General features: G+C 41.7%; 1 protein-coding gene across 2 annotated transcripts in view; it reads right to left on the minus strand.

Annotated features, from left to right (window-relative positions):
- The window catches only part of CPVL (carboxypeptidase vitellogenic like), a 159,367-nt gene that overhangs the window by 49,567 nt on the left and 82,618 nt on the right, over window positions 1–27,182 (minus strand). For both annotated transcript variants that reach the window (XM_077491358.1, XM_077491357.1), the window contains one exon: window positions 7,525–7,707. In XM_077491358.1, coding sequence (XP_077347484.1) covers window positions 7,525–7,707 — 183 coding nt within the window. The remainder of the gene's footprint in view (window positions 1–7,524; window positions 7,708–27,182) is intronic.

A 27,182-nucleotide genomic window follows, 5' to 3' on the forward strand; every position in this document is an offset into this window, starting at 1 on the left:
CACTTTTCACAAACAACCATCTCTAGGGTTTACAAAGAATGGTCCGAAAAAGAGAAAATATCCAGTGAGCGACAGTTGTGTTAACGAGAATGCCTTGTTGATGTCAGAGGAGAATGGGCAAACAGTAACTCAAATTACCATCTCGGAACACACAAAACATCGAACTGTGAAGCAAATGGGCTACATCGGCATGCCCAACTGCTTATTTTGAAAGTGGAAATACATCAACAATCCAACATCCAGCTGCAGCTGAGATGAGGATAAACTTACACTGCCCAAGTAGCAGACAAGGCTGCCAGTTTCAGATGCATGCCTGCCATTTATAACCAGGATTTCCTAAGACAATAAATACATTTCCCTTCACAGTCATTACGACTGCAGTGGCCTAAGCCGTTGGACTTTTCAGCTTCCCCCTGCATCTCTTGCAGTTTATATTACGCATACTACACTACATAAATACAATCTCAGGCTTGTATATACACTGCACTAAAAGCAGAAACATGAATGAATGCTACGGCTGCCCCACATCAGATTGGAACAAATTAAGAAAATTTTCCACTTCGCTATGAGCTAGTCTAACCGCAATCATTTGTATCTTCCGATTACTCTATCATTTATACTAGGAGGTAAAAACAAAGACGTCCTCTTACAAAGTATTTTTCCATCCAAAGAGGGAATGTTTGATACAAGACAGAGCAAGCAGTAAATGTGATTCAGTTAGCCGAATAGCTGCAAGGAAGAAAGAATGCTTAATGGTATGGATGGTATATAAAGCATCAGCTAAGCACTTTGTGCATGTACAAAAGGACCATGTAAATGCATTGCAATTGAAACATGAGACAAAAAAATAAAAATAAAAAGGAGAACCTATTGTTTGTGGTTTTTAATGGGGAGTATTCATTCCCCTTGAAGATATGGGAGCCAAATAATGGCTGTATGGAACAGAATCTGGGAATCATTTTAAAGAGACACTTCTGCTAAAACCATAAATGAAAGCAAACCGATCCCTGCAAAGATAAAGACACTCACCTCCCCTACTGCCAGAAACAGACACTTCTGTTAGTATCTTATCCTGATCCCCCACTGTTCCCTGTGAATTAATTTGCCACCCTGTACATCTCTCCTGTGTTCTGTAGGGATGTAAGGGCCAGTGGAAGGAACCATTGAGAGCTGCAGGGGGCCGGAAATCGAATAGCTACAGCAAAAAATGAGCTGTAGCCGGCTTGTACATTTGCGAGAGGCTATACATCTATAAATACAGATAAGACCCTTACAACTTTCATTCAGATATTCTGTTCCTAGCCATCCTTGTATAAAATAAAGCCAAGCTATGGACATCTTTTGAAGATGTGTTTCATACTGGGAAATTTAACTAGCGAAGAAGAAGAATATGATGATTTAAAGCATCTGGTAAAGGGGGTATGGTGACATATTGGGAATCCATTAGAGGTCTGCAATTGTAAAAAAAGAAAATGTCTGGAAACGCTGCTGGTGCCTTCAAGTGCCTCTAAGGAAACATGCAGACAATTAAAATTTTGGTGTGTGCGTTAGAGAGCCTAAGCCAGCCACAGATGGAGCAAATCACGCTCTGTTCAGCAGGGACCAGACACTCTTAGATCCATCTATGGACAGGCTGGTTTTGATAAAGTCGATCCAGAGAGCAATATTTTGTACAACCAGCTGGTCAGATTTTCACATGCAATCACTGTCACCGATTATTATATATACACATACATATATACACACACACACACACACACACACACACACACATATACACACACACCAGCAGCGATCATTGCGTTCTGCCAGCAGGGAAGGCTCTACACTGGCAGAACATAATAGCACCGCAGGAGGGATTCCCCCATCAACAATGACTGTGCTGATGGGGGAATGGAAATTAAATTGCATAATCTATGGGCTGCTTTACTACTCTCCACAAGAGAATGAACCATCCAGTATGCAGCTTCTCTTCCGTCTCATTCTTCATCTGTTTAATGACAGTATCAACTTCACACACCAATGCCTTAAAGTGGTTGTTAAGCCACTGTGACCTCTTCATACTATCTGTGCTGTCTCCAAATGCTGCGTCTCCCTGTGTGAGTGTTTTATATAAAGAAAAATGCTGATACCTCATTTCAGAGCGGCACTCACGTGACCGGCCGGCACTCTCCTCTTCTTGTCCGACAGCTGCAGTGGGAGGGGCTGAGATTGCCCTGCTGGCGTCAGTTGAGACGAGAGGAGGAGAGAGCCGGCTGGTCACGTGAGTGTCACTCTGAAATTAGGTATAATCTGCATTTTTTTTAATATATTACACACACACACGGACACAGCATTAGGAGACAGCAGTGATAGTATACAAATGTACATATTTCAGCAGCAGGAGGGGCGTGGGAGGACACTGTCACAAGCTTGACAGGCTGGGAGGGAGGGGGGACAGCAGAGAGCGAATGGAGGCACGTAAACTGACCACAGTGTCAGGGCTCAGCAACCATGATGAACCGTGGTCAGTTTACAGAGGGGAGGGAAACTGGCAGGATGAGTCAGGTATTTCAGGTGTTACAGGGGGCCAAATTACACAGCACAAGCCCTGTATAACATGCTTTAACCACTTCAGCCCTGGAAAGTTTTACCCCCTTAATGACTAGGCCATTTTTTGGAGCCGGCAAAATCTTTGTCGCTTAAACGAACAATTGTGTGGTCGTGCAACATTGTACCCAAACAAAAATGTTTTTTTTCCCCCACAAAGAGCTTTTTGGTGGTATTTGATCACATCTGCTATAAAACAAAAAAAAACAAAAAAACAAAAAATAAAAAAAACGGACAATATTGGATTTTTTACCTGCTGCTATTAATATATATATCCCTCCCCCCCCCCTCCCAAAAAGGGTGTTCATCAGTTTAGGCCAATATGTATTCTGCTACATTTCTGGCAAGAAAAAATAAAATAAAAAATAAAATAAAAAATATATAATATAAATATATATATATATAATATAAATATATTATATATATATATATATATATATATATATATATATATATATATATATATATATATATATATATATATATATATATATATATATATATATATATATATATATATATATAATATAAATATATTATATATATATATATATAACAAGCAGCGTACATTGATTGGTTTGCGCAAAATTTATACCGTCTACAAAATAGGGGACAGATTTATGGACTTTTTATTAATGTTTTTTACTGTTAATGGCGGTGATCTACGTTTTTTTTGCAGGAATGCGACATTGCGGCAGACAAATCTGACCCCCACTTTTTGGGGACCACTGATCAATGTATAAATGACACTAGCGAGGGAAGGGGTTAGGGTGGGGGGCGATTAAGGGGTTAAATGTTCCCTGGGTGTGTTCTAACTGTATGGGCTTACTGGACCACCACAGGGATCGCTGTTCCCAATCACTGGGAACAATAGATCTCCATGATGTCTGACAGAACGGAGATCTGCCTTATTTACATAGGCAGATCCCCGCCTGCTTTCATTCACTCAGCCTTGTGATTAACAAGAAACCGACTCTGGATAATTCAATTTTTTATTTTTTCCTTCTCTCTGGAATATTGGAGGATTATAAAAGGAATATAAAGAGATCACCACATATAGTATAATAATGACTATATCTGGTTTGGTGCATAAAAAAAGGTTTTGTTACTCTTTAATTTCCAGCTGGAGAGATTTTAAAAAAAATCTTCTTGACTGACTGACTGGTTGATTGTATATTTATGATTGTTTTGCCGGGGCCATCTCGGAAGGGAACACTGTATATTCATTTCCATGGTTTGGAATCACGCTGTTGCCTCTAGAAATTGTCCAAGTCAGCTCTCATCATAGGTAGGTTGGGGGTTTGTATAGGTGTAAGATAGGGGGTGTCATATGTTAGGGGAGGGTGGGAGTCATCCACTGCATCAACATACCCCTCTCTTTTTGAGAGGGGGAACATTTTTAAATATACTTTTGTAGAGGTATGGTTTATTGTGGAATTGGTTAAGTATATAATCTTTGTATAGGGATTTTTGTATAGGGACTTCCTATATGGGGTTAGTATTTTGGATTCATGGATTTTATATGCTTTGTATTTTTTGCCATTTATAGCTAATACATGTTTGTAGTTTAACTCTTTAGGGTGTGTGTTAGTGTCATATTCTTAGTTTTTTTCTTTTTGGATAATATGTAGTTTTGATTACACCCCCCGCTATTAAGTCGATGAGTACTACTTTATGGATTAGAGGCAGGATTCCCTAATTGCTTTTGTTTGGTATACTTGTGCAGTTATTAGACTGAATAACAGTTTGCAAAGTAAGAGCTCAAGCAGACAATGCTGTACCCTACAAAGTTATACATTCGTAATGGTTAAGTTCCTTTACAAAAAAAATCTATTATGGAAAGCATGTGGAAACAATCTTGTATTTGTGTTTGTTCTTCTCATCACAATCACAAAAACTCTCAATGTCACCACACAGAGCCAGCAGCAACATCCCGGTGTTAAACTGTGCACCAGATGGAAACTAAGTGGTTTCTGTTTTGTGCAGTCTAGAAGCTGCATTTTAGGAGTTTGATCATTTAACTCTATGTTCACATGCCTGGAAGAGCCAGGCGGGCACAGGCTGGTATCCTTAGTCTCACATTTAAAGCAACAAATGCTCTTGGAATCCCAGAGCGGTTTTATGTGCAGCTTTGTCAGAACTAATTGTGTGGCAGGAGAACGCTATAGCTCAAGGCTTTTCGTTTATAACCTCTGCCAGTTTACTGACAGCACTCCTGTGGCTTTCCTCCGACTCCTGCCAAGTGTGACTTTGCAGTGTGCAGGCTGCAATATCCTGAGGCACACGTGTGACTGTGCCGATCGCTAGACACCATGGCTTCTATGGCTCTTACAAAGCACAATGCAGATGGCTGTATACATGGTCCCTTTATCAGATCCTCTCCTCCACATTACTTCATATGAACCAGATGTTGCTGTTTAAACATCTTATACTTTTGATTTAAAACACACAAAAAAGGATGAATTAAGCTTTTGCCAGTGGAAAGAAAAAAAAAAAAAAAAAGTTACTACACCCAGCAAGAAGTCTCAGGTCTTTCAGAAGTTTGCAAAGTAAACGGCTGTAGTCACCAAGATACAATCTAATTTAGAACGTGGTTTTATACAAAATGTATGTATCTTGTATACCCAAAGATTATTTACTATACAGTTTTGTGTATTTGAAATTGAGACCTGGGCTGCCTGGAGTGACCAATTTGTGTTCTGTGAAAGCTGGATTCTGAAAATTTGATTTCATTGATGGCTGCAGGTAACTAGAAATTTCAATTCAGAACAGAACAGCCATGAAGCAGAGTTCTGGTCTTAATTGTTTCTGTCCCATCTGTTTTTGGTGCTTGCTGGCTAACTGTTTTGCTTTTATTTTTCTCCTTTTTTCCTCCCCATCATGCGCCTCTGAATTTTCATAGAGGACCATTTCATCAAGTACACGTCCTCCCACAAAGCTCACAGAGCGCCATAGACACAGCCTCTGGATTACAAGGGGGGTCCATCACAGCTTCTGTGTCCTATGTGGAAACACTTCACTAAAGCCAGTTTTTTTTTTTCTGGATTAGAAGGAGTTGCAGAGGACATTGCCCTTCCTGAGCACACTAAAAAAAGTAGGACTACTGCCTCGTACACACGTTACGATTATCGTACAACGTATTGTTCGCATTTTGTTGCATAAAACTAATATCGAATACAACAGTGCAAAATGTGCTTGACGAAAAGATTTTTGTTGTACAATTCTGGAAAAACCTTCCGCTATGCATAGCTATGCATTTAAAATTATGTCAAATACGTGTGACCCCCCGTGTCCTTCTGGTTTATTTTCGCGTTTCCGATCATGCATGGTGTTTGTCGATTTTTAGCAGATGCATACTGTACTGATTAAACGATTGTCATACGATGGGCTGTCATCCTAACAACGTTTTCATGTTTGTCTCTTCAGATTTTGTTGGACGGACTGTCGTGATTGGCTGTCGAAAGCTGTGTACCAACGATCAGATTATCAAACGGTCAATCCAAAAGCAATTTTTATCATCCGATATCCAGATCGTGTGTGGGATGCTTAAGGGCCCATTCACACCGCACACATGATCATGCTCATAACACAAAATTGTACTGGTGTGCAGTTCAAGCACTGTGATGCAATATGTTAACGTGCATTGCTGAACACTGTTTTTCTTTTCTAAACTTAAATGATATAGTTATAAATTGTAGTGCATTGCAATGTGATTTCACTGCACACAAAGGCAGCACATTGTAATGAATTGAAGCCATAGAACATAAGACAAATTGCCTTGTTCTTGCATTGGGACTGACTTGGCGAATACTGCCCAATGTTGCTGGTGTGAATAAGCCCCCAGGAATTTCATTACAGTAATGTTGATGTCAGAGTTTGGAGTGCACCAGAAGCACAAGAAACAAGCTACTAATCCACTCTCGCCACCGATATTAACCACTTTCAGACCGGACCAATTTGCTGGTCAAAGACCAGACCACTTTTTGCGATTCGGCACTGCGTCGCTTTAACTGACAATTGCGCGGTCGTGCGATGTGGCTCCCAAACAAAATTAACGTCCTTTTTTTCCCACAAATAGAGCTTTCTTTTGGTGGTATTTGATCACCCCTGCGGTAATCACGGCGGCAACGAATATTGGACATACATGTACGCCAATATGCCTGCCCGTGCCATTCTGTCGACGTACATCGTCGTGCGCTGGTCGGGAAGTGGTTAAAGGTTTGTTTGTTTGTTTAAAAAAAAAAAAGTTCTACTTACCTGCTCTATGCAATGTTGCACAAAGCATCCCCTGCCAGTGCTCTTGGCTGCTCTTTGACCAGTGCCCCCAATAGGAAGCCACTTTCTATGGATGCAGTGGTGCATGCTCGCTCCTGTGCCTGCTGTGTGTGTCCATAAGACACATACAGCCACAGCTCACCCCCCCCCCCCCCCCGGGGCTAATGGCTCCCGCTGCTGTGGAAAGGAGAGAGGGGACAGCCGAGGCTCCCCTGCATATCAATGGATCAAGAGGGGGCTCTGGTGAGTATTGGGGGAGCTACGTAGGCTAGCCCCCCCCCCCAATCCCCCACCCCCTTTGGTGTGAATGCTGCTGCCAAAGTCATCCACCTTACCAAGCACGCCAACTCCTGCAACCAGCCAGTGCACAGAAGACTTAGAAAAAAAAAAAAAAAAACTGAAAATCAATGTAAATAAAGAACAGTTTTTATACTCCAACTCTACTACTTGCATTTGGGGTCATATAGGTTTAGGGGCCTAAATATCTCTGCCAAAAACCATAGAGGCACACATACATACAAAAAAGTTGGGTACAAGTGTACTGATTAATCAGCAGTGTGGAAAGGAGATCTAATGCACAAAGGAAGCCCATGCAAAGATGGGGATAACATTAACCCTTATTCATACTGTGCTGTAAACTTGACTCTCCCCTTCTCTCACCTGAGCAAAATCTCCAGCTACTCGGACATAACCAGCCACTTCGGTATCGGTCTTCCTGATCTTCCAGACTGACCTCTCAGCTTTCTTGTACTCCTCTAGCCTTGACCAAGGCAAGGTTTGCAGAAATCTTTCGGTAAGAGGAGCAGCCACTATAACATCAAGCTGACCACTGTACAGGAGGACCTGAGGACAGAAAGCAGGATTGGAACAGAATATCAAATAGAAACCAAATATTCTTTATACATTGGTCAAGTGTTATTCTGATTGACAAGTTAACTCTAAATGACCCTTACCAGATCATAAAGCATGCAGTTGATCTTTACTGATCTTAGCATTTGGAATATACCGTAGGTGTACATACATTTTTACTCCAAACAAAGAAAAAAGTCTCAACAAGGGATGAATACTACTGTATGCAGTCTATATGCAAGGTATAGTACAATTCTGGTGCTCTGGCTTTAGTACCAATAGATCTGCATTGTAGGGCATTTCTATAAATAGTACTGCATTTAAAATACATAGATCAGATAAGAACGGGCAACATAAACACAGACCAATAATATACTGGAAGAAAAATAAAAATAAATAGTTTGCCTTACCATTTAAGACCCCTTTCACACTGGGGCGTTTTTAAGGCGTTTTAGCGTTAAAAAAAGCGCCCGTAAAGCGCTTGAAAGAAACCTCATCTGCAATCCCAATGTGAAAGCCCAAGTGCTTCAAGAGCCCTTTCATACTGCCAGCGCCCGAAAAACGCTTGTAAAGCGCCGCATAAACTAGGCGCTTTACCAGCATTTTTCAAGCGCTAGTGGGGCGCTTTTAACCCCTGCTAATGGCCAAATAAAGCGTTAAAAGCGCCCACAAAGCACTGCTTTGCAGGTGCTTTTCAGGCACTTTGCAGGCATTTCCCATTGATTTCAATGGGAAGGGGCGCTTTAGCAGCAGTGTATTCACCACTCCAAAAGCGCTGCAAAGAAGCTGCTTGCAGGACTTTTTTTTGACACCCTGCCAGCGCAACGCCTCAGTGTGAAAGCACTCAGGCTTTTACATTGGGATTGCAGATGAGGCTTCTTTCAGGCGCTTTACAGGCAATTTTTTTAACGCTAAAGCGCCTGAATAACGCCCCACTGTGAAAGGGGTCTAAGGCACAACATTCCAACATCGTCTGGCAGCTATTTACAATACAGAATAGAATACTTTATAGGGCTGAAATGCATGCTTTAGATTTAACCTCTTACCAGCAACTGCATCAGTTCAAACCATTGTATTGAAAATGAAGGTAAAACGTCACAAAGAGGTAAATCTTTCCCCAACATTTCATATTCCTGATATGTGTAAATTGTACCATGTACCCGTATTCATAAAATTACCACGTTCGCTTTGCATTTCCATGCCTTTATGGTCAGTTTTCTGGCTGTGCTGGAAGCATAGCCTGCCTGTCTTCCAATTGGCAGACTTGTGCTGACACACATTTTTGGAAGATCAGTGTACTGCTCTCTCTAAGCCCCTTATGCAGCTGAGAACAGGTTACGCGATTACTATAGGAATGAATTTGGCACAAAAAGCATTAGCCAACTCTGAGCTTAATCGTCTTAAACTTCTTCTCGTTCAACCACATCACCCTTGGGTGTGCCTGCCACCTACCATCCCGTTACAAAAGCCCCGTTGCGTTCCTTCTCACCAAAACGAAAGCCCTGTTCCATCAGCCAAAATCAAAGCATAAAAAATCTCTATGCAATAAAGGAATCCAAAAAGCACCTACACTGCCCATCATTGCTTGATCAACAAGTGGTATATGACTGAACGTCTAATATTAGATCTCTATCACTGGCGGAGGACAATTGTTCATTGGTCTACATATGATTCCATAAGAATAGATTCCACTTAGCAACATTTAGGCAGTAACACTGGAGTCTGTCAAAAGTACCCCCTCATTTCCAAAAAAAACTGAAAAATTAAGCTAGTTTTAAACTAAAGAAAATTAAAAATGTATAATATATATTTTTCTTTAGTTCCGTTGTGTAAAAAACATGTAATACTAACTGGAAGAGTAAAAGCTAATTTGATTCTGGCTGTCCAATGAAAGGATTTTGACTAGCTACTGCAGATACCAGACCTATTTATCCAGCTTGTAGAAATCAGTCCATTATTATGGAAAGAATGGGTATCAAAATCATTTTCTCACAGACTACAGACATACTGTACAACTACACAGCACAATATGGAAGTCATTATTGTGCTTCATTGTTTCATGGCATGTCTCACACAGAATGTAGTATTTTTTCCACACTAACTAGCCGAGCTACAGGAGTTCCTTCATGAGGACATACTCCCAACACAAATCAATAACAGAAGCATGATGTATAATGCAAGACTACAATCTCATCTATAAAAGATTTCATCTGCTTTTGCTTCTCTCACATTCAGGAAATAGTCTAAAAATTTGTGCCATTACATATATCGGATAAAACCCTTTTATAGGTATTCATGATTTTTAGAAAGATCAGTTCACACACTTACCCTCAAATTTACAGTGCTGTGCAAAAGTATTAGGCGGGTGTGAAGAAGTGCTGTAAAGAAATTCTGCTTTCAAAAATATATATTTTAAGTTTTTTTTTTTTTTATCAATTTACAAAAGGCAAAAATCGAAATCAAATCAATATTTGGTGCGAGTACCCTTTGGCTTCAAACCAGCATTAATAATTACACTTGCACACTTTGTACACTTGCTGTTAGAAATAATGGGGCCTTTTACAGCAACACAGGTCAGGGCTCAAGGAACAATACCAAGGAGATGAGCACAAGCATCTGCCGGGTACAAGTACACCTCCTGCAATTAGTCTCAGGTGAAGTCTGCTCCAGACTTCCCATGAACCGATTTAGCGGGAAATTGAACTCCAGGCTGGGCCGCGGGCAGCGAAACGCCAGGCTGGGGCGCGGGCAGCGAAACGCCAGGCTGGGCCGCGAAACGTCAGGCTGGGCCGCGAAACGTCAGGCTGGGCCGCGAAACGTCAGGCTGGGCCGCGGGCAGCGAAACGTCAGGCTGGGCCGCGGGCAGCGAAACGTCAGGCTGGGCCGCAGAATGTCAGGCTGAACAGCAAATACTGGAGCATCAGGCCGAACAGCAGGCAGAAGGTTGGCAGGGTTAGATGGGTCATCAGGTTCAGGACCATCAGAGGCTAGCCTATCCCCATGGGTAATCATGGAGGCAGGCTGCACCAGACCGGCTGGCACGGAGGCAGGCTGCACCATCATGCTGAGGTGTGGAGCAGCCAATCCTGGGAAAGCTGGAGAAGGAGGAGGGATGTGAAGATGAAATCTTAACACTCTCTGCTCTCATGCTCATTCATGAGATAAGGAAATCAGGTGCAAGTAACAGCAGTGGGGACACAAACTTATCAATGCATACTAGCTCATTATGCCTTTGCCTTACAGGGTGTGCTTTAAAAAAAATAAAAAATAAAAAATTGCCTTTAGGAAAGCAGGAAATACAGCACCACTTCAGTTATGTTATAATTAAGGATGGAAGGGGTTACAGGGCAAAGTGACTAATGCACACCACTGTCCTGGGTAAATCAACAACCAACCAGTCAACTTAAATAGTTATGAGCTCAGACAAAGAAATGGTCAAGGACAAAAAAAAAAAAAAAAAAAAAAAAAAAAAAATAAAAACCATCAGGGCCTCACTTATCATTCATAGATCTCACGTAACATCTGTTAGCCAGACCTGAGCGCTTGTCTGTGTGTGGGAAAGAAAGAATGTGAACAGATGACAATGAATAGATAACGCCAATGTGAATATGTAATGATATTTCAAATGCCCATTTGGTAAACCCCAACTGGTCCACGCGTCCTGCGCATGAACGATCGCAATTTAAAACCACATACAGGTTTTTTTTTTTTCTGCTAGCAATTTTATTTTTCGCTTTCAACGCTTTTTGGATTTTAAATGCTAGCTGTACATTGGAGACTCGGTGGAGTCCTTTTTACAGCATCTGACTTTGTACAATAAAGGAAAAATCATTTTTGGTGTTAAACATAACGCAGGATTCGGAGCACTTTTTAATTTTGCATGAGCCTTCACACTGGCATATATTTGGGAAGTTTGCGGTGACTGATCACATGAGCTGCGGAGTCTGCAGATAGGAGACACCCGTTTTTTCACATCTGGTCGCCTGGACCCGGAACTTGTGACATTATACGGGCTGACTGACCTCCCTTAAACAGGGGGCCGCTGATGATCTGGTAAGCCCCCATCTTATTAGTGGTGATTAAAGGTGACGGGTCCCACGTGGTCAAGTATATTATTTTTATTCAATCAAGTCACTATCTGTTGGATTTTTTTGATATTTCTATGGACATTTATTTATGATTTATGGACTCGCATATGAATTTTTATAAATTTATTGCACCTTTACATGTTAATATTGATTTAGTTTGAATGCCACTTTATTTGGTTTGTCCCCATTTTTTTTTGCACGTTTCACTTGTGCGATTATTTAATCATTTATTGAACAAGCGCTGCACTTTATTTTTTTCAATGAATAGATACCGCCAATGTGAATATGTAATGATTTTTCAAATGCCCATTTGGTAAACCCCAATTGGAAATGTGACAGAAAAATAAATAAATATGCGTTTAACCACTTCAGCTCCGGAAGGTTTTACCCTCTTCCTGACCAGGCCTTTTTTTGCTGTACTGCACTGTATTGCTTTAACTGACAATTGCGTGGTAGTAATAAAATAGATTTTTTTTCCCCTATAAAACAAAAATAAAATAAAAAATCAATTTTTTACTTTCTGCTATAAAACGCATCCAAGAAAAAAAAAAAAAAAAAAAATTATATAAAATCAACATTTCTTAATCAATTTAAATCCATTAATTTTGCTACATTTTTTGAAAAAAAAAAAATCCCAATAAGCGTATATTGATTGGTTTCCGCAAAAGTAAAAGCATCTACAAGCTATGGGATACATTTATGGACTTTTTATTTTTTGTTTTACTAATAATGGAGGCGATTAGTGATTTTTAGTAAGGATACACCGAAATTTCGGCTGCCGAAACATATCAGCCGAAAATGCCCTTTTCGGCAATTTGCCGAAAGGAAAAAAATGGGTGATAATGGAGCCAAAAATGGGACAGGGCCTGGGTGGGGGCGGAGCACCACCCCCGCCCCTGGTGCCGCCCATCATGGGGGGTGTATAGCGCAGGAGAGCCGCCCCAGGCCGCCTGGTTGAATAGAGCGCCGGGAACATCCCAGCTTTAATTTCAATAGCCGTTTGTTCCCCGTCGCGCGCCGTCACACACAGCCCCCCCCCCCCTTGTCCGGGGAGCTTTGATAGACAAATCACCCGTCCCAGGATTGGACGGGTGATTTGTCTATCAAAGTGCATGGACAAGGGGGAGGGGCTGTATGTGACATCGCGCGACGGGGAACACACAGCTATTGAAATTAAAGCTGGGATGTTCCTGGCGCTCTATTCAACCAGGCAGTGGAGGCGACTCTCCTCTCTTCCCTGCACTGGGGACAACAGACTGGCTGCACTTATCTCTTATCATGTCGCCAGTCTCTGACCACCTCCTGTGCCATGTCGCCAGTCTCTGACCACCTCCTGTGCCATGTCGCCAGTCTCTGACCACCTCCTGTGCCATGTCGCCAGTCTCTGACCACCTCCTGTGCCATGTCGCCAGTCTCTGACCATCTACTGTATAAAAATATTTTTTTTAAAACAGTCATTTTTAGTGGGACGGCAAAATTGTGGCAGAAAAATCTGAAGCCAAGTGACACTTTTTGGAGACCAGTGCCAATTAAAAAAAAAAAAAAAAAAAAAAAAAAGAAGAAGAAGAAGAAGAAGGGCGCTGTCACTGTACCAATGACACTGGCACGGAAGGGTGTTAATATCAGAAGCAATTCATGAACAGGGGATCTTGGTGTTTTGTTATTCCCTGCTAAACAAAGTAAAAGCAGCACACAACACACACATTGGCACACAGTTAACACCTTGATCACCCCAGATGTTAACCCTTTCCAACCCAGTGCCATTACAGTGACAGTGCATTTTATTAGCACTTATCACTGTATTATTGTCACTGGTGATGTCCGTTAGTCAGTTCCCTCCCAGTGTCAGCTGCACTATCACATTCCCATTATAAGTCACTGATGACCGCCATTAGTAGTATATCCACTTCAGCCCCGGACCAATTGTCAGCCTAAGGACCAGAGGTCTTTTTACAATTTCGTACTGCACTGCTTTAACTGGTAATTGCGCGGTCATGCAATGTTGTACCCAAACAAAATTTGCGTCCTTTTCTTCCCACAAATAGAGCTTTCTTTTGATGGCATTTGATTGCCTCTGCGATTTCTATTTTTTGCGATATAAATGGAAAAAGACCAAAAATTTTGAGGAAAAAAATAAAAAATAAAAAAAAGATATTTTCTACTTTTTGTTATAAGAAAAATCGAATAAACTCAATTTTAGTCATACATTTAGGGCAAAATTTATTCAGCCACGTCTTTAGTAAAAAAAATGTCAATAAGCGTATATTTTTTGGTTTGCGCAAAAGTTATAGCGTCTACTAACTAGAGTACATTTTCTGGAATTTACACAGCTTTTAATTTAGGACTGCCTATCTCATTCCTTGAGGTGCTAAAATGGCAGGGCAGTACAAACCCCCCCCCCCCATGACCCAATTTTGGAAAGTAGACACCCCAAGGAAATTGCTGAGGGGCATGTTGAGCCCATTGAATATTTTTTTTTTGTCCCAAGTGATTGAATAATGACACACACAAAAAAAAAAGTTTACAAAAAAGTTGTCACTAAATGATATATTGCTCACACATGCCATAGTTATGTGGAATTGCACCCCAAAATATATTCTGCTGCTTCTCCTGAGTACGGGGATACCACATATGTGGGACTTTTTGGGAGTCTAGCCGCATACGGCACCCCAAAAACCAATCACTGCCCTCAGGATTTCTAAGGGTGCAAATTTTTTATTTCACTCCTCACTACCTATCACAGTTTCGAAGGCCATAAAATGCCAAAATAGCACAAAACCCCCCCAAATTACCCCATTTCGGAAAGTAAACACTGCAAGCTATTTACGAAGAGGCATGTTAAGTCCATGAAATATTTTATATTTTGCCACAAGTTGCAGGAATATTACATTTTTTTTTTTTTGCACAAAGTTGTCACTAAATGATATTTTGCTCACACATAGCATTGCTCACACATGCTATGGGCATAAGTGAAATTACACCCCAAAATAAATTCTGCTGCTTCTTCCGAGTACGGGGATACTACATGTGGGGGACTTTTTGGGAGCCTAGCCACGTACGGGACCCCGAAAATCAAGCACTGCCTTCAGGATTTAAATATAAAACGCTACCAAAAAAACCTGTTAGCGATCGCAGGGATCAGGCCTGACTCTGCGAACGCTGCAGTTGTGTTTAGTGTTTTGTAAGTGACAGTGATCGATCGATACTGCACTTGGGTGGGCTGGGCGGAGGGGCAAAACGCAGGTGCCAGCAGGTATCTGGGCTGATCCCGCTAACAATGCGTTTTTTTTGGAACCCTAAACTGCTGGGCACGCTAGCATAGATGTGATCAGATCAGATATTGATCTGTTCAGATTCTATACCACTACGGGAGGTTTATGCTTTGCGCATGGGTGTTAGCGGTACTGGCACTAACCTAGCGCTGCCTGTGGCGATGCAGACCCTGACCCTAAAACCTAATTGATATCACCCGCCAGGTGATCAGGGGGTTAAACCTTTATTGGGTAATAAATGGTGGGTGCCCTGATGCTATAAAAAGCAAACTAACCAGAGTCACCCGTAACACTTATACGGTGATCACTGGTGAAAGGGTTAACTAGGGGCAATCAGGGGGTTAAAATCTTTATTAGGTAGTATATGGGGGTCCCTGGCGCTATATAAAAACCTGACGGGGAACCTAAATAACTAACTGGCTAACCAGCGTCACCAGTGGCACTTATACGGTGATCGCTGGTGAAAGGGTTAACTAGGGGCAATCAGGGGGTTAAAACCATTATTGGGTAGTATATGGGGGTACCTAGCACTATAAAAACCTGGCGGTGAACCTAATAAGTAGCTACCTAGCGGCACCAGTGACACTAATGCAGCGATCAGAAAAACGATTGCTTAGTGACACTGGCAAAAGGGGGTGAAAGGGTTAACTCTAGGGGCAATCAGGGGGTTAAACCTTTATTGGGGGGGGGTAGGGGGCTACCCTGGACCTAACACTAACTGCCCTGACAGTTTTTACTGTCACAACTGACACTAAATGCAGTGATCAGTAAATAAATTATCACTGCAATCGGCGACACTGACTGGGAGGGGGGGGAAATCGGGGGGTGATTTGTGTGCCTATGTGTACCTACATGTCAGTGTAGTGTTTGGTGCACTTACTTTCTGTGTTCTCCTCGCAGTCCGGTCAAAAAGACCGCCCCGAGAAGGACATCAGTTCCTCCCTGCCTGTGTTTACAATACACAGCGGGGGAAGCTTCTCATTCGCCAGGAGCGATCGAGAGGGGATGGCCAGAAACCAACGGCCATGCCCTCATCCCGGATCGCTCCTGAAGCGAAACGAACCCCCCCCACCCGCTGGAAGGCAAGCACGTACATGTACGTGCTTGTGCCTGTCGGTGCCATTGTGCCGACGTACATTGCCATGCGGCGGTCCTTAAGTGGATATAAAAAAAATTACAGTAATATATCCCATAGTGTGAAGACGCTATAACTTTCACGCAAACCAATCAATACACACTTATTGGGACGGTACAGTATACATTTTGGCAAAAATTTATGAAGATTCGATTTTTTTATTGGATAGGTTTTTTGTAACAGAAAATAAATTCGAATATTCACATCAAGCCCTGAGAAAGAGGGGAGGCCTCGCTCCAAAAACGCTTTGGCTGTATTTGATTCTCTTAACTAAAACATTTCAAAAATACATTTGTATTAGACCCGTCCTACTACACACCCAAGAACTTAAAAAAAAAAAAAAAAAAAAAAAAAGTTTTTAACATTTCCTTAACTAAAGACCAAGCCTCTTTTTTTACACTTGTTTACAAGTTAAAATCTTTTTTTTTTTGCTAGAAGATTACCCCCAAACATTACATATATATTTTTCTAATACCCTAGAGAATAAAACGGCGGTTGTTGCAATACTTTGTCACCTTGTATTTGCGCAGCGGTCTTGCAAGTGGGTCTGGTAAGCGGCGGAGACAACCAGAGCGTGGCGGGAGGGGGGTGGTCACCACCAATAAAAGTGATCTCGCACTGAATCCGCTGCGGAGACCAATTTTATCTCAAAGAGAAATGCATGCCAATCTCGAAAATACCAAGGTTGTGGCAGTTAGCTTCTGCCATAACCTCGATATTTAGCGCCACAATACCGACATACGGGTATGGGCGATTTGTGTGAAGTGGTTAAGCCCTGTACACAGTGGCTGAATGCTAGGCAGCACCGGCCAGTTCAGTAGAAAATGGCCAACATTCAGCCCATGTGTACTGCAGCCACTCTGACAGAAGACAGCTGAGAGAGCTGACTGGAGTGTTCTGAGGGGGTGGGTTGTTTGTGGGAGTGTCACCATCAGAAGGAACACAATAGCACAGGAGGGGAGATCGCTGTACTAACATCGGATTGTTAGTACAGTGGCTCCAACCTGAATCTCTCCGCACTATTTACAGGGTGCAGGACTCAGGATTGCGCTACGTACAGGGTGCAGCATTCAAAAGTTTGTTGTGTACAGAGGATAGGGTTCAAAAACTCACAAAGTACAGGGTGCAAGGCTCAAGAGTTCCTGCTTCATAGAACAGAAGAGAGGACAGAGGGGCTGCTGCAAGTTACAGAGGGTGTGCAGTCTGGGTTTTAGAAGGAGCTGCCGCCGGGATAGTAGAGCTGTCGTACACATTGCCTGCCCCTTCCCTCTCTCTGGGCAGTGGACATCTTTCCAGATTATTCCAATTGGTCAATGCTGCTGCTGGTCAGTCCTATGATCCCTTTAGTTGGTCAGGAGAGATAGGGCGGGCGGTGTCTGCAGCACTGCTCATCTGGGGCACTGTGACTTTGTGTGCTGACACCGAGCCGCCTCAGCAGCCGGCAGTCATAGACGGCTGGGCACAACAGCATGGCTCAGATAGCTCCATGTGTGCAGTGTGGCTCAGCCCCGCTCACACTAATGATGTGCCGCTGGTGTCACCCCTCTGGCGGGTGTCACCCGGGTGCGAACCGCCCCCCCTCCCCATAGCGACGCCACTGTTGCTCCTGTATGTTGCCACTCCTCTCTGCAAGCCATATCTGATCAGGTCTGAGCCATGAGGAAAATCTCAACTCCTATAATGTATGGAATGGCAACATAACAGCCCTTTGTTTTGATGTATGTGTGCACCCCTAAGCTCAAACACACATGCCTTTCTCTGCAGCCTCAGCTGCACAGGACAGTGAATGAATGGAAAGGGCTTTGTACTGAGTGGCTTCCTGTTCATTCACAAACAAACTGTGTACCATGCTTATGTCTATGCTTAAAGAGGAGGGCTGGTTTTGAAAAATATTTTTTTTAAAAGTCAGCATCTGCAAACACTGTAGCTGCCGACTTTTAATAAGCACATTTACCTGTCCAGGGCGCCTGCGATGTCGGCCGCCGAGGCTGACCCGTCCCTTGGTCTCGGGTCCTGGCGCCGCCATTTTGGGTAAGGGAAACAGGCAGTGGAGCCTTGCGGCCTCACTGCCCGTTTCCTACTGCGCATGCGCGAGTCGCGCAGCGCTTTGTGAATGGGACGCGCTGTGTTCTGGGACACACAGTTCCCAGAACACAGCGCGACCCATTACCCAGAAGACGCCACACGGAGGAGAGAAGAAAGAAGATCTCCGCGGAGGAGGAAGAGACAGATTAGGATGATGTGCCTAGCAACAGGCATTTCTGGTAAGTAGAAAAAAAAAAAAAAAAAAAAAGTTTTCATTTTTTTTTCTTCTAATTTTGAATGTATTTTCTTTTTTCAGGGTGGCCCTCCACTTTAAGTTACGAATGGACACCATGAGTGAGTGTGTTCAGTGTGCTCATTTATAAAAGGAAGGAGCTGGTAAATGACATTTACTAACCCCTTTCCCCGCTCTCCATCCTGAAACGTCCCCGGAGGGAGGGAAGCCAGCAGTATTGGGAGGCAGGGTAAATAGGACAAGCTGAGGAGTACTACGAAATCCTCCACCACACAACACATCGGCCTCTTACCGAAGAAAATGGACCACTAGGTTATAGGTGGTCAGATAGGCAGGATATATCCATTGTGGCCATTTTGTTGGTTGGAAACAAATGTTAACCAAGGACTTTGTGTTCCTGAAATACTTGTTTTTAATTCTCCAAATGTGAGTACTCTGTATGCTTTTTACCTTATAAAATCATCTTTTTTCCTACACATGAACCTGTGGATTCACTCCATGTTATGACCCTATGAGATTCAGCTGTCAGGTACCAGAGTGGAGTCGTGCTATAGTGGATATATCATGCTCATCTGACCACCTATAACCTAGTGGCCCATTTTCTTCAGTAAGAGGCACAGTGTGTTGGTGTGCGGTGGAGGATTTGATAGTTCACCTCAGCTTGTCATATGTACACTGTGGGTGATGCCATTTCTTGGAACATGGACTCTACGCTCAGTGACAGTGGATTTTATTTACATAGTTCATGTTTGTATTTCTAGCGCTGCATATTTTTATACATTAATATTGTTACCTACATTTTATGCTAGCTGCTCAATAGACATTAGTGTGGTGATTAAATTTACTGTGGGACAGGGGCCCAACAAGCAGGGGGGGGAAGCCCAGGCAGTAGGGGGGCTTCCCACATGTAGTGATTAGCACACCCACTGTGCACATATATTGATTTGGCCTAGGAGGTGGAAACTCAAATGAGAAAAAAAAAAGATAGAAAGTTGTGATTCGTCCCACAAAATAATAAAAAGCCTTCAGAAGAGTCAATTTTTTTGCTCCGCCCCAACTGATGACACCCAGCTTGGAGTGACAAATGCTTAGTGAAGAAAACAGTGGAACGCCTTTATAATATAGTCATACATATACATGAGTTTGGCTGAATTTTGCTGGATCATTTTCACCTCTCAAAATGTGCAAAATCAGCCAAGATTCATGAATAGGAAATAAAAATGCCAAAATCAAATATTTCCCTAGAGAAACCAATTCTGGCATAACACATGGCAATTTTTTAGTAATTTCCGCTTTCATTTGCAAACAATCGAACAGACCAAGAAAACCTACCAACAGTCATTCTATTATTCTGACTAAAAGTTGGCTGTATCAATATAAAATTGCCGCGTTTATGAGCAATATAATAAAAAAAAATAAAAAAATAAAAAAAAAGTCTGTGCATTGAACACAAAAAACACAAATTTCTATTCTACTTCAGTTCTGTGCTGTGTAATAAACAAAAGACAATCTCCGATTTTAAAAGCTGAAAAACATTGCCAAAGCCAAGCATTTCACAACGTTTCTAAGTATTATAACCAATGAATGTGAAGTGGAGTCTGCAATTGGTGGTTGCTTCATTTTTATTTTCTCCACTATAAAGCAACTTTTGTTTTTCCAATATTTACAGAAAAAAAAAAAAGGCCAATTCTGAACTATTCATCATATAAAACTAAAACGTGCAAAATCTGAAAAACAAAAAAACTAAAAAAAAACAAACAAAAAAACTCTGCTCCAGTCTGAGCTTCTTCTGTTGGGCACGGCTATCCTTCCTATTGCAGTGTTAGGAAGAGGTGACTAACCTGTCAATCACAGATCAAAATGTCAGAGACACCCCCATAATATAACAGTCATAGTTTACCAGTCCCTGCAAATGTCAATGGGGAGTAGTTAAAATTAGTGAAAAGTTCTATTATTCATAATGATATTGTTTAATCTGCTTAGATTACACATTTTGAAAATGGAAGGTGTGAATTTGAAACTAATGTGGTGGATTATGAAGGTGCCATATGGTTTACATCAGTGGTCTTCAAACTGCGGCCTGGGGGCCGGATGTGGACTTTTGCTTGCCATTATCTGGCCCTTCAGGCACTATTTCTCCCATTGATAAGAGACACTATTCTGTAAAATGACAACAGTGGGGCACTTTTCCCCTTCAATGACGCCAACAATGGGGCACTATTCCGCCACCTAATACCAAATGTGTTGATGTTTATGCCCGATGCCAGAAACATTTCTACTCCCACTGGCCACAGTTCAGCCCCTATAAAGTCTGCAGGGCAATAAACTGTCCTTTTGTTTACAAAAGTTTGGAGACACCTGGTTTACATGCTTTGGGAAGTGTAAAGTTTATATTAAAAAAAAAAAGAACTCAGGCAAACAGCTGACTGCAGATCAGTCTTTCTGGAGTGATGTGACCAATACGATAAATCAACTCAACATGGTGGACTTGAGCCACAAACCCATGGCTTGTCTTCTGCATCTCACCCATCTCGAAGTATAAAGCCTCCTAAACAACTCATCTGCTAATTACAGCAATGGCTTGCATCCTGCTTCCTATGGAAACAGACACTCTCCCCTACCAAATCTCTATGGTATCCCAAAATAAATGACATCCTCCTGATGAAAGACCTCACTTTCACCCTTCACAGAGATTCAAAACAGAGACCCTGGCAGCATTTCAAAACCATGGACCCTAATGGGAGGTAATGACCCAGAATTCCAGCTAAGTACCCCAATTCCTCCTTTGAAAACCTACCATGTAATCAACCTTATCCCATTGGAGACACTCATTCCTGCCTCCTATGAATATGGGGCGATTGGGTGCAGATGGAAAATGGAAGGATTATCCTATTAACACTTTTATTTCATCTATTAACAAAGAGAGCAAATTGTTCTTTTATAGGAAGCTTATTGTCTATTATGGTGTTTTCGAATATGGTATTTTTTTCCCAATGGAAACCAGATCACTGTAACACTCTGACTTTGCGTGTACCTACTGTCTGACGTCACAATTATAAAAAATAAGTACAGAAATTAAATATATACTGTATTGGAGCCATTTTACCTGTATTTCTGTCTATCCTATCCAAATATTTACATAACTCTTACCCAACAGAGTCCTTCCACATCTTTCTCTGCTGCAGTGTTATTTTCATTTACAGATCCTTAATCCAATCCTGTGACTGGAGCGTGAAAGAAGCACACGAGGAGCTCATCACTCTGCTCTCTCCTCCCATCAGCATGCTACTTGCATTGCAACACACGACTGGCTTCTGGTGCCTCTTCACCCTCCTCTGAGCTCTTCTGTACAGGGACTTCAAGGAGGTTGATTTCACATCAAAGGTACACGGCTTGAGAGTTTTTTTCCAGGTGTTTTTTCAAGCATTTGTATGGTTGTTTTGTACAGTGTTATTAAAAAGTGTTCTTGAGCTTTGGCTTTTTTTTTTTTTATTAGCCAATAGAGAAAAATATAATCTCTGTCATCATTTGTTGCTATGTTTAAGCTTTTCATCCACTTTTATATATTATTAATTTAACTTTTTTTGTAAGGGGTTACGGTTTAAAGGTTATGACTAGGGGTAAATTAATTTACTTAGTATTTTTTTGTTAGGTTAGGGGTTAATATTAGGGTTGGGGTTATTAGTGTTATTATTAGGGTTAGGGGTTAGTTATTTTTTTTATTATTAGTCATTTTTAATTATTGAGTTTGAGCAGAAAAACGCTCAGGAGTGCACAACAAAACACGCTAAAAACTGTTAAAAAAGGCACAAATCAAATAGTTTTCACGCATTTTTTTATGGCACATAAAAAAAAAAAAAAAAAAAAAAAAACACACACGCATACCACACACCTGATTTCAGCTACAAAAAAAAAAAAGCTACAGAACTTTTTTTGAGCTTCAGATGTAAACCACCTCCATAGAGAATACTTAATATTTTTTTTCTCCTCCAGCATTTTGAGTTTCAAGCTACAAAACGCTGAGGTGTAAATGTGGCCTAAGCAAGCGAATAAGCCCTTTGAAGTAATGGTTATTGAAAGATCTTAAAGAGGAAGTAAATCCTGATGAGTTTACTTCCTCTTTCATTCCCTGCAAAGGTAAAGCATAATGGACTACTATGTATCGCATAGTAGTCCATTATGTGTCACTTACCTGACACAGGAGCCAGCGATGTCACCGCTGTCCCCTGTAGTCCGGCGCATCCATCTTCTCGGTGGGGTCTCGCCGCTGTCATTAGGCGAAGCCACGATGACGTCACTCCCGCGCATGCCGCACGTGTCGGCTCCCGTGCGCATCTTCATCGTTGATGGTGCCGCGCTCAGTGCGCCTGCACACCGATGTCTACGGCGCATGCGCCGTAGACAGCGGTGCCTGTCTTCTGGCAAATATCTCCTAAACCGTGTAGGTTTAGGAGATATTTCTTGGACCTACAGGTAAGCCTTAATCTAGGCTTACCTGTAGGTCAAAGTGTGTTGTAAGGGTTTACAACCACTTTAATCAGCCATCACAGCATATGCCATGTTCCTACTACTGCTAATGCTGGCCACATAGGCGACAATACACATTGGTCACTCAAAAAAAAAAATTTATAATAAAAATGGACTGGTAAAAAATTTGAATAGATTTTTCTGCCAGGAGAGATTGTCTTCTTGGAAGAAAATAAAGAATTCACCAAACTACCCAGTGCAACCGAATTTTTTAAATATATTTTTTCTACAAAATGATCATTCCATTGAACGATCACTGTTTTTATTGTTCAATCTGTTTTACTGAAAAAAAAAAAAAAAGCAGTGAAGAATGGGTGACAAAGTACATCCACTGAGTAGCATAGAGCATAATAGTAAAGTGCAGAATGTTCTACAAAAACACCACTACTAAAATAGAAACAGGACGATTGTGGGTGACAACAAATAGGGTAGGCTAGGTAAAATGCTGGGGAACATTGTAAAGAGGGCCAATAGGGGACAGCAGGGAAGGGGGGTAAAAAGGGAGGAGGAGATAAAACAAAAATTAGGAAAGCATGGGTAATAGGAAGGAGTGATAATAAAGGGTGGGCAGGTCCACTCTCCAGCTCATAGGGATAGAAGGTCGTGGTCAAAACCTGGTGGAAGGAAATGGGATGTCCAGAGTAGCCAGATGGCCTGAAATCTTTTTAATCCATCATTGAGCTTCGCCTCTATTTTTTACTGTATGAGGGCAGAGTTAATTCTAGACTTCATGTCACCCAAAGAGAGGGTAGGCAATTTCTGGGGAGTGGGCTGGTGGGTGGATGAACTATTTTCATATTACTGGGTTTAGTAACACTGTTTTAGAGGGGCATATTGAGCCGAGAATGTGACTGGGGATTCTGAAAGTTCAAAAATTATCTGGAAAACACCAGTCCAAAACCGGCATACCACAGGACAGGGTCACCATGTATTAAAAAATGTGGCCACTTGGCCATAGCCTGAAAATCACACAATTTTTTTTTTTTTTTTTTTTTTTTTTTTATGTATATGGCCAACTTGATACATAGACTGAAACACCCATGGTATTGCAACACACCCATCAGCTGCAACAGAGCTTGCTCTGAAGGCGGCTTCCTCAAAAGTCTGGTTGAGTATTTTAATTCATCTAACACTAGTCAGTTGGAATACAAAGTGCACACCAGAACTTCCAAAACTTTACCCCATTATATAAAATATGCTACGAGCAGCAGGGAAAACAAAATAAACTAGACGTGATTAAACCAAGTTCCACTACCGCCTAGACTGATATCAATAATTAAGGAGGATAATTCATAGCTAAACTAATTGGCAGACTACCTCCTCAGTGCAATCTTTCTGAAATAGTTCTGGGGCCTCAATTATCAAAAGCCACCGATTAATAGCCTCTTCTGAAGATCCTAAAACCAAAATAAAAGCATCTCAACTTCAGGGTTCAGAAATGTTTTATAAACTGCCAAAAACTGGAAACCACTAAAGAGCAGAACAAGGATGCAATTAGCTGGGATTTAACGAGCTGCAGATGAGAAAATGACAGTTTATACAGCTTTATGACCATCATTTCCTGGCTAGGTAAGCTCTGAACAGGCTGCACTTATCCTCAAACACATTGTACCTTGCATGTCAAAAGCCACATGAAATTCACGTTACAAAAGGGGCACTGGCCCCATTATCGGATTATGGCTTTGGCTGCAATTTTTTATACTGTAAATATAGATCTTCAAAATCAAAGTGTAATGAACCCTAGAAGAAATCAGCTATGTAAATAGCTAGTTTTTGGTTATTAACCACCTGAAAAGCCTGTTTGTACAGTAAACCACACAAGTGTGTAGAGAGTCTTACCAACATACTTGTAAGTAGTGGCTGCATAATATGAGCTTTATTTAATGTGGTTCTAAAGGCTGAAGATTGTTTTTTTTTACCTTAAAGTGTTTGTTAACCCAAAAAAATGTATGTATGTATGTATGTATGTATGTATGTATGTATGTATGTATGTATGTATGTATGTATGTATGTATGTATGTATGTATGTATATATATATATATATATATATATATATATATATATATATATATATATATATATATATATAATCCTGTTGCCTTGAAGCAGATTAGACAGCACATTGCAATTGTAATCTGCACCTCTCTAAACTGTAAAAAACCTGGCTGATCCTGCCACTTCCTGTATCCTCCTCTCTGCATGGAGTATGAAAATCAGGGCTGCTGAGGCCTGACCACCGTAGTCAGTGTACCGCCTCTCCTCTTCATTCCCACCGCTATTAGTACAAATAAAAGTTTACAAAAATGTCACTGCCAGCCCTTCTAATATAGTTAGGCATAGCACACTGTATAAATATTTAAAACAAACAAAAAAAAAGCCTAAACAGTTTTAGCGCGATCTTCAGGCCTGTCACGTGACTCACAGCTGGTCTTCAGGGCTATTGCGGGAGGGGCTGAGCGGCCATGTGATCGCCTCCGCTGACAAAACTCAGAGGGAGATCTCGGCCCCTCCTGCAGAAAATGTATATGGGTGGTATACAGTGGCTGCAAGTCATGTGACTGGCATGAAGATCGCCCTAAATGGGCATTTACAACGTTCGCTTTTATAAAAAGACTTCTAGAGTGTGCTATAACTGCCTATAATAGAGGGACTGGCAGTGATTTGGACACGTGGGTTAAACCCTTTAATGTATCGCCGGGGTACCAGGTAAGAGACTTAAAAAAAACCTTGAGCCTGTAGAACCACTTAAAGCGGAGGGCCGTTTAAAAAAAAAAAAAAAAAAAAAAGTCAGCAGCTGCAAACACTGCAGCTGCTGACTTAATAAGCCCACTTACCTGTCCAGGGCGCCCGCGATGTCGGCCGCCCGAGGCCGACCTGTCCCTCGGCTCTCGGGTCCCGGCGCCGCCATTCCTTGTAAGGGAAACAGGCAGTGGAGCCTTATGGCTTCACTGCCCGTTTCCTACTGCGCATGCGCGAGTCACGCAGCGCTTTGTGAATGGGACGCGCTGTGTTCTGGAACACACAGTTCCCAGAACACAGCGCGACCCATTACCCAGAAGATAACGCGACGAGGAGAGAAGACCATTAGATCTCCGCGGAGGAGGAAGAGGAAGATTAGGATTATGTGCCTAGCAACAGGCATTTCTGGTAAGTAAAAAAAAAAAAATTTTTTCATTTTTTTTTTTTAGATTTTTTTGTAATTTTTAATATTTTTTTTTTTTTCAGGGTGGCCCTCCACTTTAAGGTAAAACAAAAAGCTTCTGAAATCAGCTTCTTGACCCCCTTATGCTGTCAATCACAGACAGTGAGGAGGGAGCGGGGGCTGGGCCAAGCCCACACAGGGGCTGCATAAAGAATCGGCCCACAAAGTCTGAATCAGCGCTTCTGTTGATCTTCCCCCTTCCTTCAGAGCGCTCTAAGGAGGTTTCATCTAAAGACCTCTACTTCAATACTGGACATTGTTGGGACTTTTATTTAAAATGACAGAGAGGTTTATTTTATTTTTTTAATAGCGAGAATGGTTAGAACACCTGAAGGGCCTCCCCAACCTCCCGTGGCACAAGACTCCTGAAGGGAGTAAGGCACACACTAAGACCCACCTAGCCAAAAGGACCAGGGAACCACGCACCTCATGATTAGCTGAAGCCGAACAAAGTACTGCATGGGAGGCTCTTCAGAAAAAGTATGACCGGTCATGCTAGTCTGATGTCCAAAGTCACAGGAAAAGTTGCACAAGTGTGAAAGAGGCCTTACTCTTCTGATTGTCTAAAAATGATTTGCTTTGCATTACACTTTGCACTGCTGATTGTTCCTTGTGGCATGGAGTAGACTTCATGTTCTTTCATTGGTCTGCCTGCTTTAAACAGAGCAACACTAAAAAAGTGTTACTATGGTTACAACAAAGTCATTTTTTGACTAGAAGAAAAGGAAGCAACCATATATTCAAACCTGAACAGCACCCAGTCCCAAAAAATGTCTTCACAAAAAACAAAAAACATTTGCAAATGGGACTTTAACAGAGTGGTGCTCATTATCAAGTACAACAGGGTTATATAAAAAGTACACGTTTTATTAAAGTTAACAAAGAAAAAAAAAAAATACAAGTCATTTACATTTCCACATAAAAATGGAACAGAATAAAAATCCAATTATTCACCAATGGAAATTC

The sequence above is a fragment of the Lithobates pipiens genome, unplaced genomic scaffold (genome assembly GCF_037356315.1).
Source record: "Lithobates pipiens isolate NorthernLeopardFrog02 unplaced genomic scaffold, aLitPip1_a1.2 Scaffold_19, whole genome shotgun sequence".
Taxonomy (NCBI): domain Eukaryota; kingdom Metazoa; phylum Chordata; class Amphibia; order Anura; family Ranidae; genus Lithobates; species Lithobates pipiens.